Source organism: Carassius auratus, unplaced genomic scaffold, assembly GCF_003368295.1.
Source record: "Carassius auratus strain Wakin unplaced genomic scaffold, ASM336829v1 scaf_tig00009057, whole genome shotgun sequence".
Lineage (NCBI taxonomy): Eukaryota > Metazoa > Chordata > Actinopteri > Cypriniformes > Cyprinidae > Carassius > Carassius auratus.
Genome location: NW_020523997.1, coordinates 17,397 through 45,310, shown reverse-complemented (window position 1 = coordinate 45,310; position 27,914 = coordinate 17,397). Strand labels below are relative to the sequence as shown.

The 27,914-nt window shown below is 35.1% G+C and overlaps 2 protein-coding genes across 3 annotated transcripts; both read left to right on the top strand.

Moving 5' to 3' along the window:
* The first annotated feature begins 8,772 nt into the window (after positions 1–8,772).
* LOC113072381 (synembryn-A) lies at positions 8,773–20,123 on the top strand. Of its 2 annotated transcripts, XM_026245406.1 has the most exons (11): positions 8,773–8,979; positions 11,039–11,086; positions 11,313–11,333; positions 14,331–14,957; positions 15,765–15,859; positions 16,120–16,270; positions 17,792–17,887; positions 17,965–18,109; positions 18,802–18,946; positions 19,023–19,142; positions 19,248–20,123. In XM_026245406.1, the coding sequence occupies exons 1-11, from the start codon at positions 8,869–8,871 to the stop codon at positions 19,381–19,383; spliced, it is 1,695 nt and encodes a 564-aa protein (XP_026101191.1). In that variant the 5' UTR covers positions 8,773–8,868; the 3' UTR covers positions 19,384–20,123. The 2 variants fall into 2 exon arrangements, with proteins under 2 accessions (XP_026101191.1, XP_026101192.1); XM_026245407.1 differs by lacking the exon at positions 11,313–11,333.
* A 2,975-nt stretch (positions 20,124–23,098) lies between these two features.
* On the top strand, positions 23,099–27,364 carry LOC113072379 (26S proteasome non-ATPase regulatory subunit 13-like). The gene is made up of 13 exons (XM_026245404.1): positions 23,099–23,276; positions 23,781–23,859; positions 23,944–23,978; positions 24,525–24,580; positions 24,701–24,744; positions 24,826–24,912; positions 25,110–25,281; positions 25,443–25,522; positions 25,957–26,082; positions 26,191–26,253; positions 26,397–26,477; positions 26,942–27,058; positions 27,144–27,364. The coding sequence occupies exons 1-13, from the start codon at positions 23,176–23,178 to the stop codon at positions 27,237–27,239; spliced, it is 1,137 nt and encodes a 378-aa protein (XP_026101189.1). The 5' UTR covers positions 23,099–23,175; the 3' UTR covers positions 27,240–27,364.
* Positions 27,365–27,914: the final 550 nt, after the last annotated feature.

Sequence of the window (27,914 nt, the reverse complement as noted above, 5' to 3'; positions counted from 1 at the left end):
AAGAGCACAGGTCGTTTTCTTCCACTTGCGCAAGTGTGATCATATCTCCTGCCCTTCCGTGTGAAAAAAATAAGAGAATCATTTTTCTGAACATGAAATATGAAAGCAAATAGACATATGATTGTGTTGATACATATTTTCTGTTTGTGTTTTTGTGCAGCTCATGATATGTTCATAACAATAAAGGATGTTTGTGACAAATGATAAGCAGGTGTAGCATTCAGTCCTTTATAAAACATACAAAGAGTGCATATTTGCCTATTATAGAACTTTAGATCACAATCAGGAAGTTATTTCAAAACACTCCTCGATGATGGTTTAAAGTGGGTTTTAAGCAATATATAATAATCACATAAATTGTGATTCACATAAAAAGTGTAGCTTGGATGCTAATTGTACCTCTAACTATATTTTAAGATCTATTCTTGATTAGATTATAAATAGTTTGGGTTTCAAGCTTTATTTATCTTGATTTAAAGCTGTATATTGAGCAGCGGATGACGTTAAATCCATATACGAGATTGGTGATAAGTCGTAAAGCACCATTCATCTGTGATCCGCCTCGCTTTTTATATCGCACTAGATGTGAAATGCCATTTTACCCTGGTAAAGCAGCAAAGAAGTTGAAATGAAGGACTAAGGTTGTGGTTTTTATTGATGTGACTGTCAATGTTATGACCCACAAAAGGCTGCAATGTAAAGTTTTATTAATGCTTGTTTATAGTTTGTGCATTTTATAATATTAAAAATAACTAATAAGAGTTGTTAAGCACTCTATTATTATTATTATTATTATTATTATTATTATTATTTTGTTTTGTTTTGTGGCAAACCTTTAATTTGGTAATAATTTAGTTTATTTGCAGTTAATTGAATAGAAATTGTGCCGAATTTAGACAAGATGGCAACTAAAAAAAATAGCCCGCATGTGCAGTTTTATGATTTTCTATGAATCTGTTGATTATATGAATTATATGAATCTTAAACAAGAAAAAAAAGAATAAAAAATATTTACTTTATATATATATATAAAAATATATATATATATATATATATATATATATATATATATATATATATATATATATATATATATATATATATATATATTTAGATAGATAGATAGAGAGATAGATAGATAGTTTATATAGATATATAAAAATAATTTTAAGTTTATTTATTTTAAAAATTCACTTCCTTGAAATTTGCTGTGAACATTTCTTAAATTTAATTTCAATATTTGAGCGGTAGATTTCATGTCATGAATGTTCAAGTTGGGAAATTTCGTAAGACACCAGGAAATCCAGGGAAGAATGACTTTCAAAAATTATATTCACTTCGTTGTAAGAGAGATTTGTAAGCCCTAATGAAGTAAAGGACACAAAAAAATATATATTCTTTCTAAAAAGACTCGACTTGACTTAGAGAAAAGATGAATTTGAACCTGATTGAAGCAGAGGACAATAATGGTGCCGGAGTGTCCAGGAACCCTTCACCCCTTCACAAACAGGGACAGTGCTGGAGGTCAAGCTAGCCTTTTATTTTCCTTTTTGTTGCTCGGATAGCAATGATAGCTAATGATTTGCAGCAGCTGTGGCCAAAGATGTTGTCAGTGCTGAGTTATGTCAGATAAGACGAAATGCCAGTGAGTTAATTGTTCCATCGTGTGTGTGTGTGTCATAGCCACAGTGCTGCCACCTCCGGACAACAGATAAACGGCTCCCTGCTGCTCCATGAGATAAGAGCCACTGACACTCTCTGGCCTCTCTCTTTGTTTTCCTGTCAGATTTTCATAGTCAAATCCCTCTCTCACCTTCCAACTCTTTGCCATCACATTCTGGAGTATTATGGTTCTGTTCATAAACGTGATTTCACAGGGATTTATTTAGATTTTTTCAATCCTTATCTTTATCCGCAGCCACAAAATTTGCCACTGCTTGGTTGTTTTTATCTCTCCACTTCTATCTGTGACTAAAGAAAACGGGCTCCTATCACGGAAGGGAACCTGTAAAACAAAGCACAGCGACTGCAAATATGGGAATAAATGCTGAAGTGAGCAGTGCTTGTCAACAAGCAGGGGTGGTAAAAGTACTCAAAAGTTATACTCAAGTAAAAGTAGATGTATCTAAATAAAAAATTACTCCAGTAAAAGTAGAAAGTCCTCCATTCAAACATCACTTGAGTAAAAGTACAAATCAAAACAATTTACAATCAAAAAGAGACAATGAAGAACCTTATCGCAGTATAGGGATTGAACTGTTCAATAGACATGTTCCATCCGTGGTTGTTTTTCATGTTCCGCCGGACGAAGAAACCTCAATCGCAATAATTTGATATTTAGCGCCTAAATGTGACTTTTACCAAGGCAACCCTTCCAATAAACGTATATTTTAACCCTGGGAAGCAATTTTTATCGGGGAACCTCCTGGAAATGCGTTTTTGGGTAGTTTGACTAGTTTTGAGAAGCAACTGGTCAGGGATTTGTTGTGAAAACGTGGCAACCCTGATCTGAACGCATGTGCTGGAAATATATACTAGGCTACTAATTACAGGAGCATTACTGATGAGATGAGCATGAAAATCGCATTCGACACAGCCCTACTGAAATTTCATTCACCCGTGGTAGGCAAAGAAAACATCTCAGCCAATAAGGAATCTCCCTTGACTTCAGTGAATTCAAACATATCCTTGAGATGATGGCCATGGGTGATCCCTGTCGGGAATCTCGGGATCACCCATTTTAGCGGTCATCTTCGACCTCGAACTAACTGCTGCGTGAGCGTATGTTGGCAAAGAACTCGTGAAGTCGCGCGTTCTTTTTTTCAAAAGAAAACCACATTTTTCATTGGTTTGTAAAAATCAGTGTAATAAATACTTGAAGCGGGCATGGGGAAATGTATCGGAGTAAAAAGTAAACTTTGTATTCATTTAGTATCATTGAGATCCTATTATAATTTTATTAATAAGTTTTCATTTTCATTTTTGTTAAAGGTTTAGTCATTTTTATTTGTTTATTTTACATGTCTATTAAGTACATCAAGTACATCATATACATTCAATTTTTTTGAAAAAATTAAGCTGAAATACATTTTTATTTGGTCATTTTTGAGTTGACGTTTATTTTATTTCAAGAATTAAAAAAAAAAGTTTTAGTTTTAAAACTGTTGTCAAATAATAATTCTGATTTGAAAAAATGATGTCATAATGTTTTAATTAAATTTAGGAAACACTTTTTGTTAACATTAGTTAATGCATTAGGCACCATGAATAAACTATTTTTAGAGCATTTATTTTATCTAGGATCATGTTTGTTTTTTGTTGTTTGTTTTAGCAATTACTTAATCATTATAGTAATTGTTAGTTTAAATTTTAAAAGTCCATTCGTAATGCATTTTCATAAAAAAAATTGTTTTTATATTCATCTATTTTAATAAATTATTTATTCAATTTATCAAATAATAATAATAATTAAGTAATATGCAGCAATTAAAGTCAAGTTAAAGTAATTTTCATAAATATTCATAACCTTATGAGAAGATTCTACTTTTTTATACATATTAGTCATTAATATTCATAACCTTATAAGAAGAATTTGCTTTTTTATACATGTCAGTCAATGTGAGTGAGTCTGTAAAGGTTGAAATAATAAATGAGAAACAAAAACTGAATTATTTTAAGCTGTAATTGAGTCCATGATGCATTTCTTATATAAATTTTTTTGGGTCTGTTGTTGTATTGTCATTTCCCCTGTAATATTTTTTTACTCATAGTGATGTAATTAAACAGTTTGGGATTATGAAAGAGGCCTTTGGTTCAAAAAACATTTGAGAACCCCTGATCTAATGCAAGTACTGCACAAAAATGTAATTTTTCTGCATGAAATCCACGGATAGTGCATTCAATGGCTGTGGCAGGAAGAGAAGAAAGGCTGAGGTATAGAGAAAATGAGTTTGTCTGACAGTGTCTCATCTTTCACACTGTCTGCTGTTGGAATGAGCAGGAAAAAATGTAAAACATTACAAACAGCCAGCAGTTCAGTGCATGTTGCAACATGCCACTCGGCCAAATCACAGGAACAATGTGCTAATAAATTCAGAGCTGGGCCAAGGGTTGACCACGTGCCTAACAGATTCATATTTTTGGACCAAAGGAAAGTTGCATAAATAACAACATACCAATAATGTGTGATTTAAACACAAATGAACACTTACTTTCAATCTAATTTAATGTATTACAGTGCATTACCAGCCCTACTTATCAATACTTGAAAACTTTACTTACTTCAAAAATGCTTTGTACTGTATTTTTAAAAGAAAAGCAAGACAAATTTCTGATTTAAAAGGAATGTGCAACTCATGCACTTACACTTCTCATCAAATTTCACCCTAAACAAGGCCTTTATACTTAGCATGCGATAACATTAGCATTCTGTTTTACATGCTTAAAGGACGCAGTATCTCAAAACACTACACTGATTATGAACCAATTTGAATGTGCCATGTGGGTTGTACTCAGACATTTCATTATTTAAAGCACTTGATCATCGGATGCAGCATTCAGAACAGGGAAGCGATGGCAGATAAGCACAGGTATAAAGACAGCGGCAACACAGTCTATCAGCTGATCTCGGATCAGACGAGGCTTTGTGCTTGTTCTGTGTAGTCCGGATCCATCTTATCTTTTTGCTTCGCATTCAAAAACTCCTTTGAGGTTTCAAATGAGATGCATTAGTTCGGCTGATACCAGGGCCCAATCGCTGAGAGAGATATTTTGTGTGTCAGCCATGATGTAGCCTACTATCTATGTAAAGATGTTTGTGAACCAGGTCACCTCCCCTTTCTTTAAGTTTTGACTGTTTAGTTTACTACATCAACGGTCTTCCGCATTCACATATAATTACAACGATTATTAAAATGTTATAGTTTTAGTTCATTCTTGATGTGAACAGCCATTAATTCTAGTCAAAATAGGCTACAGTATTCGCTAGGACTGAATCAAACCCAAATGAGCATAGTTCATAAAAATAAAATGTCTGATTCTATTTACTCACCCTTATGTCCATGAAATGTAAAAGGGGATTTATTGAAAGAAAAATCAGTGAATATGGATTGAAAATGTTGTCAATCATCCTAACTTTGCGCGCGATGATAATAGCCTACGTAATGACGGAATCACGATCGAATCATTCTTTTGAGTCGGATCTTTTCAGTGATTCAGTTGATCCGGTTCGCAAAACTGCTCTGATTCATTGATGTTTTGGACAGATTGAAATCTAGAGGTTTTTTTTTGTTGTTGTTGTTGTTGTTGTTGTTGTTTTTTTTTGGGGGGGGGGGTTGAAAGAAAGAAAGAAAGAAAGAAAGACATACTGTTTATAATTGATACACGCACATAAATGACTAAATAATTTACATTACATAATTTACATTTTTAGTGTCTCTATTTTTTTTTTTAAATGACAACTACATGTTTTAAATTTTTACCAATTCACGTCTTTCGGTTTCTCACTCTTGAAAGACAGAAAAACAGAAAATACCACAAAAACAGACCTGGATAGCCTACGCAGCCCTAGCATCATAGGTATTTGTTAAGTGAAGAATGTTGTGTTTACTTAATATGTCAAATATGCTTTGCTCCTACAGTACCTAACGTACAGTGAAACTATATAGATATACTTCCTGCTCTGCAGCTATCACACCTGTTTAACTAATCTAAAGTAATTTTGTTAAAACTTTTTTCATATATATATATATATATATATAAATTATCAAACAATAAAAAGCACCATAGTTTATTCACATATGCAACATTTGAACTTGACTTTGTATTTAGGCTGACAACACCATACACGTACAGTATAGAATGTGTCTATATATTTTTTGAATTCCTCATGACAAATGATTTGAGCACTAAACAGGTGAAACCTGTGCAGAGAAATGTAAGTTTCCTGTAAATGTCTCAAACCACTGAGAGGGGTTTTCCCTGCACGTTAGACTCAATGGCATTAACCCACTATGCAAATATTAACAGCAGCACCAGGCCTACTTATTTCCTGGTCCAGAAACTTTGGAAAAGTGAAAAAGTGTTTATTATTCGTAAGCAAAACAAAAAATGATAGAACTAAATTTATCAAGTTATTTCTTCTAAAGGCTAAAGTGTAATGTGAATGTTAAACAGACAATAATGTTAATGAAAATGTTTGACTTTTGTATTGTTATTCTAGACACCCAAACAGTGTATGACAGTAACCATAATACACTTTAAAAACCTTTATTAAGTGTGAGTCACAAATGTTTTGAGACAGTCACAAAGGTTGTAGTTCACACAGACAAACTCAGTCCAGTAAGTAAATGGTGTGAATTCGCACCCAATTGGAGATTTTATGGTACTACTGTTTAAACGAAATAAATAAAATAAAATAATCAGATTGACATTGGCAGTGAAGAGAGAAAAACTGATTGTGAATCAGTTTCTGTCCTTGAAAACAACAGATTTGAGTGGACAAGGGGTGTTATTTCATTTATTTATATAACTATTAAAGCATCATTTATTCAAGATGACTCAAATATGTTCGCAGAAACGTACCAACAAATGTAAAACACTGCAGTCCCATGGTGTCTGGCTCTTCTGAGATATTTTATTTTATAAAATGTTATATTTCTTCTGTTCATTATGTAAAATATCCAAAGCTGTTTCACAACTTTATTATTTTATAAAGGCAAGTGAAAGTATTTTGCTCTTCTATAAAATAAAGTTGGTTAATGTTGCAATTTTTTCTTTTTCTTTTTTTTTTCTTTTTTTTTTTTTTTTGCACCACTTTTGCTGAAAGCACATTTACATAGAAACCTTTCCCCATAATGTGGTGCTAAAGAAAAACAAATCAAATTCATCAATTACAAGGTTTCCATTGCCTCTTTAACATATAAATTATATTCTGACAGACATTTTAAAGTACAGGAAATGCTGTTGATGTTACATCACAGTGTCATACACAACTGAAAAAAAACCCTTGGATAATTAGAGGGAACTTCCTCAAACGACAAAATATGAATGAATGATTTGATCACTCTAAGATGTCCAGCTGTGCAGTTTAAACAACACTTTAATGTGGAATGAGGAAGTTTTTTGTCAAACCAGGCGAATTGGGGTATGTTGATGGGAAACATGACTTTGATATCCTTCTATTCGTTTCCTCAACTAACTGGCAATGTTACATAAAAAAGCGTATTTCGTTTGAAGTATTTCAGAAATTTACCAGTGACAGTCAGGTCTAGAGATCTACGTTTGTGTTTCACACTCAACCACTAGAGTTCAGTGTAGAAACACTGTCATCAGAAAAATGCACAAGAATTACATCTTAAATTAAATTGAAAAGTTGTTTCCGTTTATTTGCATAACAACCTCCATCCACAGGGGATACATTTACAGTTTATGGTCATTGTAACCCTGTTCCACAATTCCTTGTAGTTTTATTTTGTGTAGAATATTAAAATGTCCCAACAAGCTTTGCAGGACCTTTTTAATATATCTAAATGTATCCTCAGAACCCCCATTGATTCAATCTATTCAAGTCTCAAAGAGAACAAAGACATAGGTGAGTTGTTGTGATTTATTTGCCAATGTTTCAACAAAACATTTCCGTAAAATATGAAGTTTTTTATGTAACTACTTTAAATATGAATGGAAACATGCAACTGGAATTCAAATAAATCAGGAAACTGTTGTAATATGTTTTGTTTCATGTTCCTCATGAAGTGCATTTTTCAGGTAACCTGGCAAACACTTTTTAATGTGTTTAGCAACTATTGTCTTTAAGTGTCATCAAATATGGTCTATTTTATTCATATTTTAATTATATTATTTTGTGTGTGTGCGTGTGTGTGTATATAGGCAAGTATATATATATATATATATATATATATATATATATATATATATATATATATATATATATATATATATATACATACATACATACATACATATATATATATATATATATATATATATATATATATATATATATATATATATATATATATATATATATACTCATTGTGGAACAGTTTTTTTAATTCAAAGTCACAATAACAAGAGGTATTATATAATGACATTATTAACAAGTTAAAACATTCCATTTACATACATTTTATGTATGTTTGTTTGTTTGTTTGTTTGGAAAACATGAGAAATTTGGTTTGCAAAAAGCCCATTTCTTGTTATATATATTACACTCTAAAATGCCATTATGAAAAAGTGAATCAAATAAACAAATACACATTCTGTCATCCACCCCAGATTTCTATTAAAATAGGTTTTATATCCTTCCTTTAAATTAAAAGGGCTGCAGTGTTGCAAACAAACAGTGAACAAATTAAAAATTCCTTCTTTTTACTGTCTACAAAATTCACAGCCTGTTAAATTTATTCTTCATCAAAATTCACACTTATTTATCTCAATGTGTTATTGATACAGAACCCTGTAGCCTACTATTTTGCCTTTTCCATGCTTTGTCCCAGTAGATATTACCAAATAAAGGAGACGCCAAAATTAACAAGCATTATCAAGAATTGAGTAGCCTATCTCCTCATCCTCCACAGCTTGTATACCAAAAAGTCCCGCCTCCTGTAACATGATTGGCCAGTGTCACTCCTTCTCGCAGTCTATGATTGGATCGCAGCCGCGCCAATCACAACAAACAATGCGCAGGCCTGAGATGGGACTTTATTGTAGTCTTTACCTATGGTCTTCACTACAAATCCCAGGATTCCAAAGTTTCTTTAATCGCATCACCCAGGAGCTAGTGGATCGCTCTGGGAAAGCTGGAGGATTGAAGCTGATTGTGTTTACATGATATTTGGCTCTTCCTGAATGCAGAAGGGTGGAACAGCGATGAAAATGGACTTAAATGTCATCATACAGAAGATGGAAACAGGCGATCAGGACGCCGCACTGACAGCTCTACAGACCTTTAATAAAGAGGTACATATTATGTTAGGTTATAAGACGATGGATGTAAATATTCTGGGAGGAAGTGACTGTTTTGTGCATATGGAAAGTGTTTCTTTTTTGATCCCATAAGAGACATATATTTTTGTAAATATTGCATAGGCTATTTTAGAGTTTACTGCACTGTGACATTTGGTTGTTACAATGGTCCTCTGTTTTGTAAATATTGCATGAAAAAAACCTTCGATGCGGAGCTTCCACCATGATCGGAATAAGGCGTTTCAAATTATGCAAATGCATATAAAGATATTACGTTAGTAAAGGACATTTACCCGTATAGACGTGGATGTTTATCAGGAACGTTATGTTTTTACATAATATTATAAACAAATAAATAAAAATAGAATAGAATAGAATATTGAAAAAAAAAGAGAAATATCATATTCAAATGAAGAACAGAATAGAATAAGTATAGCCTAAGGGTTTGTTCATGTTGTCATTTATTATTTTGTCATAATGACAAGCCATTACATAATTCTTTACAATGGCAAAATAGCTTGAAACGAAGCTGACATGCTCTGATGTCAACAGCAGTGCAGAGCTTTACTGGACTCCTCTTAAAATAAATAATCCTTTCAAGCAGTTTTCATAATTTTAAGTACTGTATTCTCTGATATTAGGCCCTTTGTGTACTGCTACTGGGGCCTTCCTTTTTAGATTGTATACCTAAAATCCTAAAAACCAGGGAGGCCTTTAAAATCTTAACAATTGATAAATAGGTTAGTGGGTAAATTTAAATCCGCCTAGAAACCAAAAAAAAAAAAAAAAAGGCAAAGTCATATGAGTTAAAGAACTTTGTGTGACGTTGGTTAGATTAGGACTCAAGCTGCATAAATAGATTTCTTAGGCTGATCCTGATACTCTGTGAGCCGGTATCACAGAGGTTCATGGGGTTAAGCGCTCTAATCATGATTTAGGACAGAACTGATGTGTCACTGATACATATCAAGAGATTATAAATTAAAATTTCCATTGAATTTACAAGCCTGTACAGGAATATAAAAATGTTTTGTTATTGCTCATGCAGATATATTTTGTCAGTTTTTTCCCACTGCATTACATATGCTGTATGTTTTAATAAAAAAAAAAGTTTAATAATGTTTATAATAATAAACATTACAATAAATTCAAATAAATGCCGCTTGGGTTGATGTTTTGCTTTTAATTTTCATTTTTAGATCCAACCTAAAACCCAAAACCCCAAAAATTTACTTTTGCAGAAAATGTACACACCCTCAGGCCATCCAAGATGTAGATGACTTTGTTTCTTCATCAGAACTGATTTTGGGAATTTAGCATTACGTTACTTACTCAGCCAATAGATCCTTTGCAGTGAATGGGTGCCGTCAGAATGAGAGTGCAAACAGCTGATAAAAACATCACAATAATCCACACCAATCCAGCCCAATAATTAATTACTAGATTTTTTAAATCCAAGCCATTGCTTCCATCTAAAATACGAGTTCTCTGTCCATAATATTACTTTCTCTAATGAAAAAGTAGTCTTGTCTGAATCAGGAGAAAAATATGCACAGATCAAGCACCTTTTACAAACAAAGCGAGTCCAAAACAGTTCTTAATAAAATATGTTGGTGGGTTTTGATGTGAGAGGACAACAGGCCATGGACTTATTAACTTGAGGATGCATTGTTATGGATTATAGACTTGTATTTTGATCTGAAGCGGTGGTTTAAATTGCCTTGATGAATTTTTATAATACAAACATGCAGCTTTTTGCTTCACAAGATGTTAATTGATGGACTGGAGTGGTGTGGATTATTGTGATCTTTTTGTTTGGACTCTCATTCTGACGGCACCCATTCAACTGCAAAAAAAAATCCACTGATGAGCAAGCGATGTAATGCGACATGTCTCCAAATCTCGGCTGATTAGGGAACAAACTCATCTACATCTTGGATGACCTGATGGTGAATACATTCTTGGGTGGACTTTTCTTTGAAAGTATTTTTTTGTATTTATTCATAAATGTATGTGTTTGTATTTCACTTTCTGTTGTCTTTTTCTCTTTTAGAAATCACAGTGTTTTTCATTTACCTCTGGGGAGGAGGAAGACAGAGAGGTAAGCCTAACTCAAATTTAAAATGCAAGCAGTCAGCAATTCAGCCCTGAACAACAAGCTTTTTAATGCTTTGTCTAGCCATTTTAGAAACAATACTTTACGTATTCATTAGAAATTAATATTTAATTGCCAAATATCTTCAATTATCAGGTGATATCTATTGAATCATATTTAGCACTATTGTAATGTGTCCTTGCTTTACTTTTGGTGCTCGCCATTTCGGTAGGATGGACATTTGCAAGAAGAGGTATATGGGTAGCTAGATGTTTTAGATGTAGCGTAGCATTAGCATAGAACCCAAAGCCTATTTCTCATTCCTGATTGTCTAAGGCTAGACAAATCTGGTATTTTGACTATACTGTATAACAAGAAGGTTTTATAGTATCACATGATGGGAACATTACAGAAATATAAAGAAATTGGTTTAGGGCTTTGTAAGATGACACTGTGCTGAGATGGCTGGAGAATGTTTAATGGGAATCAACGTGGTTCAGAAACATGTCAAAAATGATATCTTTGGCAGTGAAACAAATGAGATCTTTATCTGTGTGCTGTCTCATTCCATTTGCATTGTTTACACCAGTAATATTTTCCCATTTGAGTACATTGGTGATGCTGAAACTTGTGGTCGATCAATACGAGTCTTTAAAGGGCCAATGCTAATATCTAGACCAGTGGTTCTCAAATCTAATGGGTCACGACCAGAAAATGGCTCGTGGTCTTTTCTGGTGGGTTGAGGAAAGCAGAGAAAAATCAATGCTTCATGCAAACAATAAAATATTATTCATAAATTCATTTAAAAATAGGATATCTTTTAAAAAGGAGGAGAGAATGCAAGATTTTTGTTGCATACTTAGCTATTACCACTTTTCACTATCATCCTATTATTCTTTTTTATTTTTTATTTATTTTTTGTTTATTTCAGTGTTCAGTTCTATAGCCACTCTGGTCATCAGAGTTGTCAAGTACGCTTAAAATACTCGACTTTCAGCTTCAACAACAATATACCACTTTACCAAAAGCACTACTACAGTAAATCACATTTGCACTGAGATGTATAGACCTTTTTTGATGCCAAGGACCCCCAAAATAATGACCGCCTTGCAAAGAACTCTCTTTCTCTTTATACTGTGTGAGGAAAATAGTAATTGTGATATTATAAAGAAAATTTTTGTTGCAATTTAAAAACTAAATAATATTTAAATTCATACTAAAGCCAAAAGAAACCATTAAATTAAAAATAATTATAAAATGTAAAACTTTTTATGGTTCATCTGTATTTCCTTGGTGCTAACTGTATTACTGTAAAATGTATTTTCACATAGCGTCAATATTTTGGTAAATATGTAGTCATATGTAGGCAAATTTTAGAATTTCTGTCATTAATTGTGAAAATTTGGTTTAGTACAGAAACGTTTTTGTACTAATTTTTGCTTTTGCAAGGATGGGAACATTCTAGAAGTTTTTATAACATTTTGTAAAATTCTAGTACTTTCTGGAGCATTCCAGAACATTGTGGGACTAGTCACAAAAGACAAAAATTATCTACATGTCTAAAGTTTTGCATAACGTTTTTATGATAAACTGTTGTTGTTAGCTCATGTAATTTATATGCATGAGTAATAACAGATTAGCTTGTATGTATAAGCAGATTTATTTACACCTTTTTTCTCTCCCAAATACTTTGCAATTCACAAGTTTGAAAACCCCTGGTATAGACTATAACACTGTAATGCTGCTTTTTTTGCTAATTTAATAATTATCATGTCATTAATACTAAAGGCGGAATCAATTATTAATGTGTTATGTGGAAAATATGTGTATACAGTAAATTCTAAATAATTATTAGTGCATAATTATTTCCATAGCATTTTACAATCAAACTGCGAGCCCCACTTTGGAAACCCCTGGTAAAAGCTCTAACACCATAATGCTGCTATATTTGGTTATCACCATGTGGTGTCACAGATGGGTTTCAAACAGATCTCATTTTGTTCATTGCTTGCCTGGGTTATGTAAGGACGTATCACAGTTGGACTCCAATTTGGTAACTGTAAATTCTAGAGCGAGACAGTTGAAGGTCTCGGCCGTGAAACACAGTCAGGGAGAATTCAAGGAGTTGTCACTCTTCCACCCGTGCGTGTATACGAGCTGTCTATGAATCATCCCTCTCAGAAACTCCAGGTGTCTATTTCTACAACACCCAGTGTGATTCATTAAATTACCTTGGGAAGAATGGGGAAAATGGACATGATGTTGTTAAGTCGCTACTCTAGCATAAACAAGTCGCAAGCGCGATTCAAAGCTAAAATCTTTGAATTGGACAGTCTGGTGCTTCTGACTCACAGACTGTAAGTACATTTTCATATTTTAAGAGTTTGCCGCTGATGATTCAAAGGCGAGTTTTGAGCAGTAGCACTTGTTGTTTGTCGTTTCTCCGATGTTTACCCAGCACAATACAATGCATCGCAATGCAACGCGTAAAAAGAGTATAAGTCATTGTAATCAGTAATTATGTCCCCACTGGATGCAGCTAATGCCTCGTTTGTATGGGTCTTATTGTTTTTGTCTCGTTGCGCAGGCACACAGCATCACAGTATGTTAAGGGGCCTAACCTTTCCATCACACGCTTGAGGCATTTGGCCAATCACAACATGCTGGATAGCTGGCCAATCAGAGCACGCCTCGCTTTTCAGAACCATGAGCTTTGTAAAAATTAATGCATTTCAGTAAGCCGTGGCATAGAGGAGAAACAATATGTACAGTATGTGGAAAATATATATATTTTTTTTACCTTAAACTCCATAAACACATTGCATTACACAAAATAATGTTATTTTTTGCAGTGTCTTATGACCCCTTTAAATATGTTGTATATCTTTTTATATCTCTGTATTTATCTTATATTTAGTATCTAAAATATATACACCACCCTTCAAATGTGTGACTTCAGTCTTTTTTTGAAAGAAAGAAAGAAAGAAAGAAAGAAAGAAAGAAAGAAAGAAAGAAAGAAATACTTTTTTAATTCAGCACGGAAGCACTTTTAATTATTTTATGTATTTATAATTTCTACACAGACACACACATGTATGTATTTATATAATAAAAAATGTAAATTAATAATAAAACAAATTTAAAGTAATTTTTAAGTACTAAAAAGAAAAAACATTGGTGCACAAATTTGATAATGTCCATTGTAAAATCTGACACAAATCTGACAACTTATCTCTCTCTCGCCTTTCAGCGTCTCGGCGAATTAGTGATGGGCTTCCTGGAGAGAGACCTCCAGCCGTCCTGTCAGCTGGCCTGCTTGGAAACCATCCGCATCCTGTCCCGTGACAAGAAAAGCCTGGCCCCCTTTGCCACCCGCCATGCCATGCAGATCCTGATCCGACATGCTGGCCTTGGTCAGGGTGAGGGCATCACACCCGAGATCCCAGACCTGGAAGTGATCGTGGAAGCCCTGAAGTGCTTGTGCAACATCGTGTTCAACAGCGAGGCGGCTCAGGAGGCGGGGGCGGAGCTCCAACTGATCGTGGGATTGGCAAAGAGGCTGAAACAGTGCCGTGAGCCACAGTGGAACCACGATGTGCGATTCTTCGACCTGCGCCTCACGTTCCTGATCACCGCCCTGCGTGTGGACATAAGAGCCCAGCTGGCACGAGAGCTGCGAGGTGTTAGTCTGCTGTCGGAGGCTCTGGATGCCACGCTCGGCCTCTGCTGGCCCGACACGTACGAGGTGGCACGTGCAGGCTTTGACGGCTGCTCAGAGCTGCCCCCGCTGGGGAGGCAGGAGACGGAGAGAGCCATGGAGATCCTGAAGATCCTCTTTAACGTCACCTTTGATTCCAACCGCCGTAAAGTGGATGAGGTGAGACAATGCAACCACATTCAGTTGTGTCAGGAAATATTTTGTGGGCAAACAGTGACAGTGCTGTGTGTGTGTGTGTCTATATATATATATGTATATATATATATATATATATATATATATATATATATATATATATATAAGATATTTTATGGCAAAACAATAAAAGTTATTGTATTCTAAAAGAAATTATTGCATTGTGATATAATTACAAAAAATACACTGAGGAGTAAGATGTGCTTAATTCTCATGAAAATAGTGCAACAGTGCAAAAAGTTCTATAATGGAATATTATAAAGTATAAATATAAAACAAACCAAAAACAAAAAATGTTATTATGCTGACTTGGTAATCAAGATATATTTCATTTATTATTCATGTTCAATGCTAACAAATATGATGGCCAGTTTTATAAATAAATACAGATTTTTTCATTAAAAACAAAAAACATTAATGCCATTATCTGTCTATTAAGACTTGCGATAATTTTAATAAATAAATAAAATTAATTAAATTTCTTAAAAATTAAGAAAATAAACCAATACTGATATTTGGGGATTGTGCATTCCTTACTGTAGATTGTAATTTTGTTGTTTGTTTCTTAATATTGTGATATTAAGTAATTTTTCATTTTCTAATTTTCCCTTAATCCCACAGAAGTGTGTCAGTTTATTCCCGCATTTTGCTGAATACACACCTGCAGAAATTAGATCTGTTCTCTCAGTGTAAATAACAGTATTTAATTAGCGATGCGGATCTAATGTGGTTTCGTGGGACGTGCATTGTGCTGGTGTGTGTGTGTTGCAGGAGGAAGCAGCCACTTACAGACACCTGGGTGCCATACTGAGGCACTGCATCATGAGCACTTCAGAGGGAGAGGAGCGCACGGAGGAGATGCATAGGTACACACACACACACTCACAGAGGGGCAGAAGATATATAGATGAACAGAAGTTTTATTAAGGCAAGGATACAGTTTCTCAATAATGCATTAAATCTCACAACCAAATTATGTAAAATCGTTTGAGACAGTGAGACACTGGCACAGATTTCCACCATGTGTCTTGCTCTGATTTGTAGAGCAGATCCACAGGGATCTCAATCCCAATTAATTAGCTGATTTGTAAAAGGAAAGCAAATTTGATGTGAATTTGTTTTACAGCCACACGGTGAACCTTCTGGGGAACCTGCCGCTTCCGTGTCTTGACGTTCTGCTGATGCCTAAAGTCCAGCAGGGCTCTATCGAGTACATGGGCGTCAACATGGATGCCGTTAAGGTGCTGGTGGAGTTTTTGGAGAAAAGACTCGACCGGGTGAGCAACGGAATACTTCTGTTATGCAAAAGTGTACTGTTAATATTTCAAAACATAATTTAAAAAGGTTAAAACACAATAAAACATTCCATAGACTGTATAAAGTAGTACATAGTGTCCATGACATCATCCATAAGTTTCTGAAGAACATTTTTGAAGCCCAAATTGGGCAGAGCTGGCCATCCCCAACTTGGTAGCGCGTCACCATGCATCACTCCTGGATAATTGAAAATGGGCAAAGAGGCGGGGATGTGGGTGGAGCTAGTTGCTGAAACCACACCTACCTAGCTTGACTGTTGTGACAGCAGTGGCAGTCTACCTGTCATTAGCTATACAGACCAAAAACACATTACCAGGCTGCAAACAGATTTTTTTTTCTGCTGTAAAGTTGGGTATTTTAACATGAGGCAACTATGGGATTGACTCCTTTTTGGAGCCAGTCTCTAGTGGCCAGTCGATGAATTGCAGTTAAAGTCACTTCCATGTTGGTTTCAAGAAAATGACTGAAAGGTTGCCACTTAAAACGTTCACATTTCTTCCAGTGGTGGGAGGCCCCGCCCACAGTGAAATCTCATTGGTCCGAAATCACACTTTACAATCACACTAAACATCATTTTTGTTCGTCTTTGCAAATATGCAAATTATATATAGAAATACAAATTTTTTGAGTTGGTATTTACATATTTTTTTATTTTTTTATCTATAAAAAAAGTTACTTTACATTCATTTCTAATGAATTTACAGATTATGCAACTTTTATTAGTATATCCGACCTTACACAGATTCATATAGTACATTCATTTAAAAGCAATATATACTAGCAAATATAAACTATTATAAGTATTACTATTTTAAGTCTTTTGTATGATAATTTTTGTAGAATAAGTATCATAGACTACATCCAACTTTAAACCTACATACAGTACCGTACATTCATGGAAAGTTGTATATATATATATATATATATATATAATATATATACAAACTCACACACGCACACATATGTATGTGTGTGTGTGTGTGTGTGTGTGTGTATAGCAAATCTCAGCTGCATGTTTATTTATATTGTCACAAAATGCTAACTATATTATTGTCCAGCTCTTTATATAAAATGTTATATATACTTATGTCCAACTTTATCCTCTCATGTGATATGTACTATATAACAAATGTAAACTGCTTCATTATGACTTGTTTATATCATTGCTCGAATCTGCTAAATGTGACTAGAAAACATGGCGATATTATAAACATGATTTTCTGTAAAGCTGCTTCAAAAAAATGTGTATTATGAATACAAATAAATTAGAACTTGAATTTGGCTGTGATGGGTTGATGTGAAACGTCTGCGATGAAATTATTTTTTCTGGGAGCTGCTCTACACCTGTTTGTGCCGGTTGTGTTGTTATTGTTTTTGTGCTGGGTGTGAAGGGAATGCTTTGAGGGATTTCTACACCAGGACACAGCTGGAGATCCAATGTACAACACTTTAACTGCTCAACTTGTTGACATTGTTTCCAGGGAAACAAGCTAAAAGAAACACTGCTGCCCTCGCTAAATCTACTAACGGAGAGCGCTCGCATCCACAGAGAGACCAGGAAGTTTTTAAGGATGAAGGTGAGATTTCTTGATTGTGAACTTGAGAGATGTTTGCTTTTTGGTAATGAAAGTGTATGTGTTGCCGTTCTACACAGGTGCTTCCACCATTACGAGATGTCAAAAACAGACCTGAGGTCGGGAACGCTCTACGAAACAAGCTAGTGCGTCTAATGACACACATAGACACGGACGTGAAGCACTGCGCGGCTGAGTTCCTGTTTGTGCTGTGCAAGGAGAGTGGTACGTTACATTATCACAAAAAAAAATCACTGGAATATTGAGATCACACATTGAAAAAAAAGTGTATTTTAAACTTCCAAAAATCCTGTAAACATGTTTTTTTTTTTTTTTTTTTGTTAAAATGTTTTAGCAACACCAGTACATTTCTTTAATATATTGCTTCACTATAGTTTGGAAAATGCAATTTTATGTGAATTTAATGCCATTTGAAATTAAGAATAAATGATGTATTCTAGTGGGGACTGCAAAGATTATCCCCCACACATTAACATCTTATTAAAAAAAAGTTGATTAAGCTACATAAACTTTCAAATGTTTAGGACTGGTTATATTTGTTTAATTCCTAAAAGAATAAAAACACTTCATATATATATATATATATATATATCCTTCAGAAATCATTGTAATATGCTGATTTGGTGTTCAAAAAGCATTTCTTATTATTTATTGATGTTGAAAACAGTTGTTCATATTTTTTGTGGAAACATTCTGTTTCAGGATTTATTTGAAACCAGTTCTTTGTAACATTATAAATCTCTCTGCTTTCATTTTTGATTAATTTAATGTGTCCTTGCTTAATATAATGATTTTTTTAAATCTCACTTTTGATCAGTAGTGTATATATAGATTTAGCCAAAAGTTGGAAAGACGATCTTTTGTAATAAAATAATTGATTCTCTTCTGTCTATCAGTTTCCAGGTTTATCAAGTACACAGGTTATGGTAATGCAGCAGGGCTGCTGGCCGCTCGGGGACTGTTGAGAGGCGGCCGAGACCCTGGACATTACTCAGAAGATGAGGACAGTGATACCGAGGAGTACAGAGAGGCTAAACCTCAGTACGTCATTGTCAGAAACCATAAAATCTTAGTTAGAAAAAAAATATGATTATCTTTATTATTTTGGCTTGTACAGCATCAATCCAGTGACCGGCCGTGTGGAGGAGGAGCAGCCTAACCCTATGGAGGGAATGACTGAAGAACAGAAAGAATACGAAGCCATGAAACTTGTCAAAATGTTCGATAAACTCTCCAGGTAATAAAGTGACTTCAGGAAGCTTACAAGCAGTGATGCTGCCATTGTGCTTTCAATATAGCATGACGTCAACTGTAAGTAACCGCTAACATGCTTTTCTTTCAGGGAGCAGCTGATCCAGCCAATGAAAATCGGAGCTGATGGTAAAATGACTTCATTGGAGCCACAAGAGCTTCATTATTTAGCCAGCCAACAGTTCGGAGAGTCCAATAATTCTGACAGCGACAGTGACACAAACTGATTCTCCTGAAATGAGTCTTGAGGCTTTTAACAGGAAGGATAAGATGGTTTAATTCTAATCAAAAACGGAAGTGTATTGTGAATCCTATAAAATAATTGAATCGTTTGACACACAAAGATTTAAATGCTTTGTTTTGTTTGCAAAGGAAAACACCTGGTGATTGTTATTTCGTTTCAGTTGAGGTTTATTGTATTGGCTTGTCTTTTCTGTACAGTGACAATGGTAATATTTTCTGTACAATGACAATGAAAACAAGGTTTGGTTGCACAGTGCTAGTTTATTAATATAACAGGATTCATTGAATGGAACTCCGAGTTATACATCACAGACTTTATTTTTCATCTAGAATGATGTCTAAGAAGAAAACAAAAGTGACACTGGGTGATGACAGTGATGGTGGAGCCCTGATATTTATTTATTTATTTATTTATTCATTCATTCATTCATTCATTCATTTGGTTTTATGATGAGCTGAGTTGAGCTGAGCAAGGAGAATTTTAAGTTACAGTAATTATCTAGTTTATGAGATTATGACATTTTTTTGTTTTACCCAGGAGCATATAAAACCTCCTGTGATCAACTTTAAATTTTTTCTTTGTGGTAAAAGGATGAATTACTGTATATTGTTGTTGGTGGCCCGTGTAGTTATGTGCGAATAACTGAAGGGAATGTTGAATAATTTATATCACTTTATGTTTAAAGAGATTTATTGTGAGATGATAATAAAAGAGCTGAATTTCTCATTTGAGATGTTTTATATACCTACCTTTTGTTATTGATATTTTCATATAATGCTGTTTATTTATTTGTGTGTGTGTGTGTGTGTGTGTGTGTGTGTGTGTGTGTGTGTGTTCGTGTGTAAAAATGAAAAAGTATATATATTCATAAAAGTATGCCTGTATTTATGCATGTTCAACTGCTTGTTTACACAAGTATCTAATTAATTAGCCAATCACATGGCACCTCGATGCATTTAGGCATGTAGACATGGTCAAGACGTTCAAACTGAGTATCAGAATGAGGAAGAAAGGGGTTTTATGTGACTTTGAACATGGCCTTGTTGCTGGTGCCAGACGGGCTGGTCTGAGTGCTTCAGGAACTGATGATCTGCTGGGATTTTCACACACAACTATCTCTAGGGTTTACAGAGAATGGTTCAGAGACATGTCCATTGAGAGACAGTTCTGAGGACAGAAAAAAACCTTGTTGATGCCAGAGGTCAGATGAGAATAGCCAGCCTGATTTGAGCTGATAGAAAGGCAACAGTGACTCAAATAACCACTCATAACAACCAAGATATGCAGAAAAGCATCTCTGAACGCACAACAAGTCGAACATTGAAGCAGCATCAGAAGACCACACCAGCACTCTTGTCTGCTAAGAACAGCAAACTGAGGTTACGATTCACACAGGCTCACTAAAAAAGTTGTCTGGTCTGATTTCTTCAGAGACATTCTGATGGTAGGAACAGAATTTGGGGTAAACAACATGAAAGCATGGATTTAATGTACCACGGCCTTTGAAAGAAATGGATCTTTTTACTAATATGCATTGTTCCTCAGAATGAACAGGCCTACTAAGGAAGGACTGCTAAAATTTTATAGGGCCTCTTTATAATGTCATGTCAGAAACTAGAGATTATGTGAGTTTTGCCCACATCAGCACTGTAAATTACTTTTTAAATTGATTATGCCTGTGTGTAGACAAAACAAAAGAGTTCACGTGAAGAGAAGAAAAGCAAAATGGAATGCGTGTGTGCGCGCGCGAGCTTAATTATTAGTGATGGCCGATTCGTGAACGAATCGTTCAATTTAACCGGTTCTTCTTAGTGAACCGGTTGAACCAGTTCACCAAATCGAACTGAATCGTTTGAAACGGTTCACGTCTCCAATAAGCATAAATCCACAAATTACTTAAGCTGTTAACTTTTTTAACGTGACTGACACTCCCTCTGAGTCAGAATAAACCAATTTCCCGGGGTAATCCATTTACTCAAACAGTACACTGAATGAAATGCTGTGAAGACCGAACTGAAGATGAACACCGAGCCGAGCCAGATAATGAACAAACACGCCCACTGCTGGAGCAGTTCTCGTTCTCGAGTCAAGAACCGGTTGCTTCGGTGTTCGGATCACCAGTACACTCAACCGAGAATCGTTTCTGTCGGACGCGTCCGATTTGAGAACCGATGAGCTGATTCTCGTTCTCGAGTCAAGAACCGGTTGCTTCGGTTTTCGGATCACCAGTACACTCAACCGAGAATCGTTTCTGTCGGACGCGTCCGAATTGAGAACCGATGAACTGATGATACTGCGCATGCGTGGAATTTTGTAAGTATTTTGTTAAACATCGGAAAGTGTGATAAAGTAACTATATTTTATTTTGATTTAATTAATTAGATTAATTAAATTAGATTTAATTATTTTTTTAGATTAATGTTTCCAATCTGTATATTGTATATAATGTATAGGCCAAATGTGTTTTCAGGGAAGTTGGACAATAATTAAGACTCTAAAGACTCTTATGTTTAATAGGAATAAGGGATGATTTATGAGATATCTGTACTGTATTTATAGTTAATGATGACATTCACAAATTGATTTTGTAGTAAAGAGAACATGAACACGAGTAGAGCAGCTGATGACACTGAACTGCAGCACGTGCTGGTTAGAGCGATTCTCGTTCTCGAGTCAAGAACCGGTTGCATCGGTTTTCGGATCATCAGTACAGTCAACCGAGAATCGTTTCTGTCGGACGCGTCCGAATTGAGAACCGATGAACTGATGATACTGCGCATGCGCGATTCAGCGTGAAGCCAACTGACTCACAGCATGTCTCTGAACCGAAGGGATTCTTTTGGTGATTGATTCTGATTCTGTACTAGTAGTTATGAGCGGGTATTTTGAGGGCTTGGATGAAGGGCAATCTGGCGAAACGTAAGTTAATTTAATAACAAATACATCGCAATGGATTATGTTTAGTAAGTGGATCATGGTTTCTGCACTGATGACACCTAATTTATTTACTTTATATCTTCAAGACTTAAATCCTCATATGCACATTATTGCTGTTACTGTATTTAGGTGTTGTTGCAAAACTCAAATGTAAACTTTTCATGATTATGAGGTTTTAACTGACTAAAGTTATGATTACTGACTTTATTTTTTTTTTTTTCTTTTTTTTTTTTTTTTTTTTTTTTTTTTTTTATTTTTTTTTATTTTTTTTTTTTATTATGATTACTGACTTTATATATTTGAATGTTTGATAGACGTGACGCCATTACGTCATCGCCAATGACGTCATTACGTCGAGCGTGAAAGAACCGATGAACCGGTTTTTTCAACCGGTTTATTGAATCGAACCGTCCGAAAGAACCGGTTCGCGGAAAAGAATCGAACTTCCCATCACTATTAATTATGCTCTTGATGGAGACACTGGGTTGCCAGGTTTTCTCGACAAACGGAGGGAGTAAATTACACGTTTTTGGCGGGGTTCCCCTAGTACAATTCACATTCCAGAAGCTAAGTGTCACGTTATGGAGGTAGCTACAACCAGCGTACATGAAAACCAACAGTGTTAAAGTAGCCCATTTTGGCAAGTCTGCTCACACGTGACTCAAAACTTGTGAATCAGCTTAAGGTTGATATTTTCCTGGAACTTGGCAACCCTGCCTCCAATCCACTATGTGGCGGTAGCGCGCTGTTTTGCACTGCGTCCATTTAATTTATTGGTGTAGTTTGATTCGTGACAGCATCGAGAGCATCACTTTTCTGCCTCAAACATTCATCCAAGATGAAAGATGTCATCGGTTACCTCAAACAACAGCAGAGCAAGAGCCCGACGCCTGAGATGGCCTCAGTGTGGCACTCAATGGAGGATCTGTACAACAGAAAGTATGAATGATGTGGGCTAGCTGAGTCATTAAGCATGCTAAGCTAAAGGCTACTTATATTAGTTATAAAATGCATATACTCTACCAGGTCCACTTGGAATGTGTTTAAAGACAGTGTTGGCCCTTAATTTGCCTGTGCTTTTATATGTGTTGTTGCAGTTATTGTAAAATGAGCTCTGGCGTGTTTATGTGGCTAGCAAGTCATTGCTGAGGAGAGATGTTAGTCTGTAACGTTACTGGTGTTGCTGTTTTCAGGTTTTTCATCTAAATATTTTTTTCTAATGTAATATACTGCTTTAAATCATGCATTATTCATTTAAGTTACACTTTGTAAGCTGTTAAATCAGTTCCTGAGCTGCTTGCTTGACTTAAAATATCAGCCCATCAGTTTATAGATAGATAGTTAGATGTTTAGATAGATAAATAGGTAGGTTCATATATAAATGGGTTGATAGACAGATAAACAGATTTATTTACATGTATATATGTCTTTCTCTTTTGACAGATTGTGGCATCAGTTGACTCTGAAGTTGACCGTCTTCGTGCAGGACCCCTATTTCTCCAAAGGGGACGGTCTCATTCAGGTACAGTATCAGGATTCAGCTGCATTTACACTCTTTAGAAATGTGTTGTGAAACCTTTGAAGAGTTTGTATTTGCTTTCCACAGCTGTATGAAAACTTCCTCAGTGATTTCGAACACAGGTAAGATGCAGTTCTGATGAGAATTCACTCATGTGTCTGAAAACTTGTAATAATAATAGTTAAGTCTGTCGTTTTAGAGCCTCGGTTCATTGAGCATGTAAACACTGTAAGGTTTCAGAAGTGACCGCCACATTTAAATATGTGATTAATAAGTAATATTTTGACTAGTGACTCATTTGTAAGAAGCACACTTCTGAAGTGTTGGCATGACCACTTATTATAAGCAATGTTTATTAAGTGTTTTTGATATTATTTAGTTTTTGGCAATATTTTAGGTTCATCTGGATTGTATTAAAGTGGGCTTGTTCTTATTAGCCGGTTGTCGTTGTTGTTTTTAGCAAGACGTGGCAACACTGAGTCAAAATGTAACTTGTACCTCGTACTTTCTCCCACCGTTCATACAGAAAAGATACAACTCTGAAATGCAGTAAAATGCGTAATTAGCAACTCGTTAGCTGCAGTATGTATGTGGATATTGTGATGATCTGCTTCTGGAAAACTATTAATTCCAATTTAATGGAAAAATTCATTTTTTTTTATTGACAGAATCAACCCATTGTCCTTAGTAGAAATCATCCTTCATGTTGCAAGACAAATGCCAGGTACAGCTTTGTGTTTCCCATTAGTGTTCGGTGATTCCCATCACAAAGGCTGTAAAGTGTAAACTAAAAAAAATACTACTTTATGTTGTAATATTAATACCATCTCTTGTTTTTCAACAGAGCCAACTACAGCCATCACTTTTCTTGAGAAAACAAAGGAGAAGGTAGCGAGTTGTTCTCCTGTGTTTGAGTTTGTAACGTGTCTGACGGCGTTGAAATCACTGTTTGTTATTTTACTCAATCAGGTCAAGGTCAGTGAAGAGGCCGTCATCCTCTGCAAAACAACAATTGGCAGCCTCCAGCTCGACATCAATGACCTCCCAGCGACAAAGGTCATTTATTTGCATATTTTTCTGTTCTTAAGTTGCAGCCACATTTTCCATTCCGCATAGTGATTTTTTTTATAAATGAAATCCAGTCATTCCTATAGGATTCTACATGATCTGGAATTTTCCGAAATACGTGGATATTTTGCTAATGTGACCACACCACTTTTATTGATGTAGTCTTTTGTATAATATTTTTGCAGAAATTAGTAGAGGAAGTGGAAGAGATGCTGAACAATCTCCCGGGTGTGACATCAGTGCACGGGCGGTTTTACGATCTGTCGAGCAAATATTACCGCATCGTTGGGAACCACGCTTTGTACTACAAGGATGCCCTGCGGTACTTGGGATGTGTGGAAGCAAAAGACGTGCCTGGTAAATATTCAGATTGCTGGATGAGGTTTACATTTGACAAGATACTTAGGGAAACAGCACCCTCTAGTGTTGACCCTACAGAAATCATACATGCATCATTTCAGGTGAAAATATGAAAAAATGGTGATTCAGCAGGTTAATGTTCATTTATCTCACAACAGAAGCAGAGCAACAAGAAAGAGCTTTCACATTAGGTCTGGCCGGCCTCCTCGGAGAGGGAGTGTACAACTTTGGAGAACTGGTAAGTGCCTGTACAGAACTAACAAATATTGCTACAAGTGTGATTGCATCATATAATAATTGTTGTTAATAGTGTTCATTGTCTGGTTTACTACGTCTTAATTTTTCTGAAAAATCCTCCCATATGCACATAAACTGACGGTCACCATTTATAAGCTACTACTAAATATTGTAGAAAGGTTATTTTGCTTTGCAATGATTTGTATCGTAAGAAGCGCTATACAAATGAACTTGAATTTAAGTTATTAGTGTTATAGTGTTATTTATTTACTGTAATCATATATGTTAATGTTTTGAATTTGCTATCATTTTCTTTTTTTACTTTTTTGTTTTTGTTTTACATTTTAAGTTCATTTTTCTGCTCTGTCTACTTCATTGGCAACTGCTTGTCCTGATAGATTGTGTGCACAAACCACATTATTGTGATGTTTCCAGCTGATGCACCCAGTCCTTGAATCACTGAGGAACACAGATAAACAGTGGCTCATAGATACACTCTATGCATTTAATGCAGGCAACGTGGAGAAATTCCAAGCCCTGAAGACAGCATGGGGTCAACAGGTGAGCAAATTAATTATTATTATCAGTAGTAGTAAATTACTCAAAATTCAAAAATCAAGTTCATCAGTATTGTTGTTGTGAACCTGATTTTTTTCTCTCTCCTCAAAGCCTGATCTTGCAGCTCATGAGGCAAAACTCATGCAGAAGATCCAGTTACTCTGTGTCATGGAGGTATAAATGCTATTTATTAAAAATGTAATAAGCTGGAAATTGACTTCAAACCTGTATATTGTTAAATTGCTAAGTAAGTTTCACAGGACGAGTCATTATTGAGTAACAAAGCTAAAACAGACAATGATTGATTGTCTTCATAGATGACTTTCACACGGCCAGCCAATCACAGACAGCTGACGTTCCAGGAAATTGCACATAGTGCAAAAATCCAAGAGAATGAGGTTTGTTTTCTCTCTCTAGACAAAAATTATAATAATTTTATATATAGGAAAAATATATAATTATATATATATATATATATAATATATAACAGTATTTATTAATATATGAATAGATACAGTATTATGGAAAGACATTAAATAAAAATTTGATGTGCAAAGGCCAAGCGAATGAGGTTTGTTTTCTTTCTAGGAAAAAAAAGAATAAAAATGTATATATATTTTTTTTTTCATTTAATATATAACAATATTTATATGTAGATGCAGTATTCTGGAAAGACATTTTTTTTTTATTATTATTTAATTTTTTTATGTTACTGTCTAAGGTCTCTTCAAACAGACACATTGCCAGACTCAGGTTAAAGCTAGTAATAATGAGGTGTTTTCAGTCATCAGAAGTGTTTTTAATCCAGGACCAGACTTAATCTGTGTCTGTGAGATGGTTTTATCCTTATCCTTTCCCTTAGGTGGAGCTGTTGGTGATGAAAGCTCTGTCTGTTGGACTGATCAAGGGAAGCATCGACGAGGTGGAACAGAAAGTTCACATGACTTGGGTTCAGCCCAGAGTACTGGATGTGCAGCAGGTACGCCCAACTCAACGAGACATTATATACACATACATATGCTTTTTCTACGGCCAACACAAAGTGTTTTTCCCCATCTCCACAGATTAAGGGCATGAAGGATCGTCTGGACTTGTGGTGTGGAGATGTTAACAACATGGCCATGCTGGTGGAACACCAGGCTCAGGACATCCTCACTTAGAAATGTCCTTCACACTGTCTGTCCCATCCAAATGTTCCCTTGCATTGCATTCTCCCCGAATGTCTGTTCTTTATGTGATACATGTATCTTCATTATGTTATTAAAGCAACTTGTTTTCAAAATCATTCTTTCGATTTTTATACGCAATACAATATGTAAAGGTATAGTTCTCCCCCTCAAAATAATGATATGCCGTGGGCTAAAAATGTTCTTTAAAATATCTTCTTTTGTGTTCTGCAGAAGAATATCACACAGGTTTGTAACAACATGAGGGTTGAGTATATAATAACAGATCTTACTTTTTGGTTGAACTATCCCTTTATCATTTTGAGTAGGATTAGGAAGGTTTTTTTTTTTCTCAACTCATCTGAACCACAATCACACTCATTTTGTCATCAATAGGTCTGTTCATTATAGATCTGTATTGACTGTTGAGAACAGCACTGTTAAAGTGAAACCCTGAAAATACAGTAGTTTGCTTCTTAACATTTGGAATGTGTGACCTCAAGTGAACTCCAAAATCTAATTTGAAATGCAGTTACTCCCACTCCTACACTGGCCACATCCTGCACTGAAACAATGGAGCAATGGCAAAAAAAAAAAAAAACAGTGCAAAATCATAATAGAGAATAGACGAGATGATTTCCTTCGACCTTGTATTAAAAAAAAAAAAAA

What these genes read in the sequence shown, in the direction of transcription:
- LOC113072379 (XM_026245404.1), top strand. Translation starts at nt 23,176, where the DNA reads ATGAAAGATGTCATCGGTTACCTCAAACAACAGCAGAGCAAGAGCCCG. An exon ending in GAGGATCTGTACAACAGAAA is followed by an intron (nt 23,277 to 23,780) that starts GTATGAATGATG and finishes CTCTTTTGACAG; the next exon opens with ATTGTGGCATCAGTTGACTC. An exon ending in CTCAGTGATTTCGAACACAG is followed by an intron (nt 23,979 to 24,524) that starts GTAAGATGCAGT and finishes TTTTATTGACAG; the next exon opens with AATCAACCCATTGTCCTTAG.
- LOC113072381 (XM_026245406.1), top strand. Translation starts at nt 8,869, where the DNA reads ATGCAGAAGGGTGGAACAGCGATGAAAATGGACTTAAATGTCATCATA. An exon ending in ATGGACATTTGCAAGAAGAG is followed by an intron (nt 11,334 to 14,330) that starts GTATATGGGTAG and finishes CTCGCCTTTCAG; the next exon opens with CGTCTCGGCGAATTAGTGAT. An exon ending in ACCGCCGTAAAGTGGATGAG is followed by an intron (nt 14,958 to 15,764) that starts GTGAGACAATGC and finishes TGTGTGTTGCAG; the next exon opens with GAGGAAGCAGCCACTTACAG.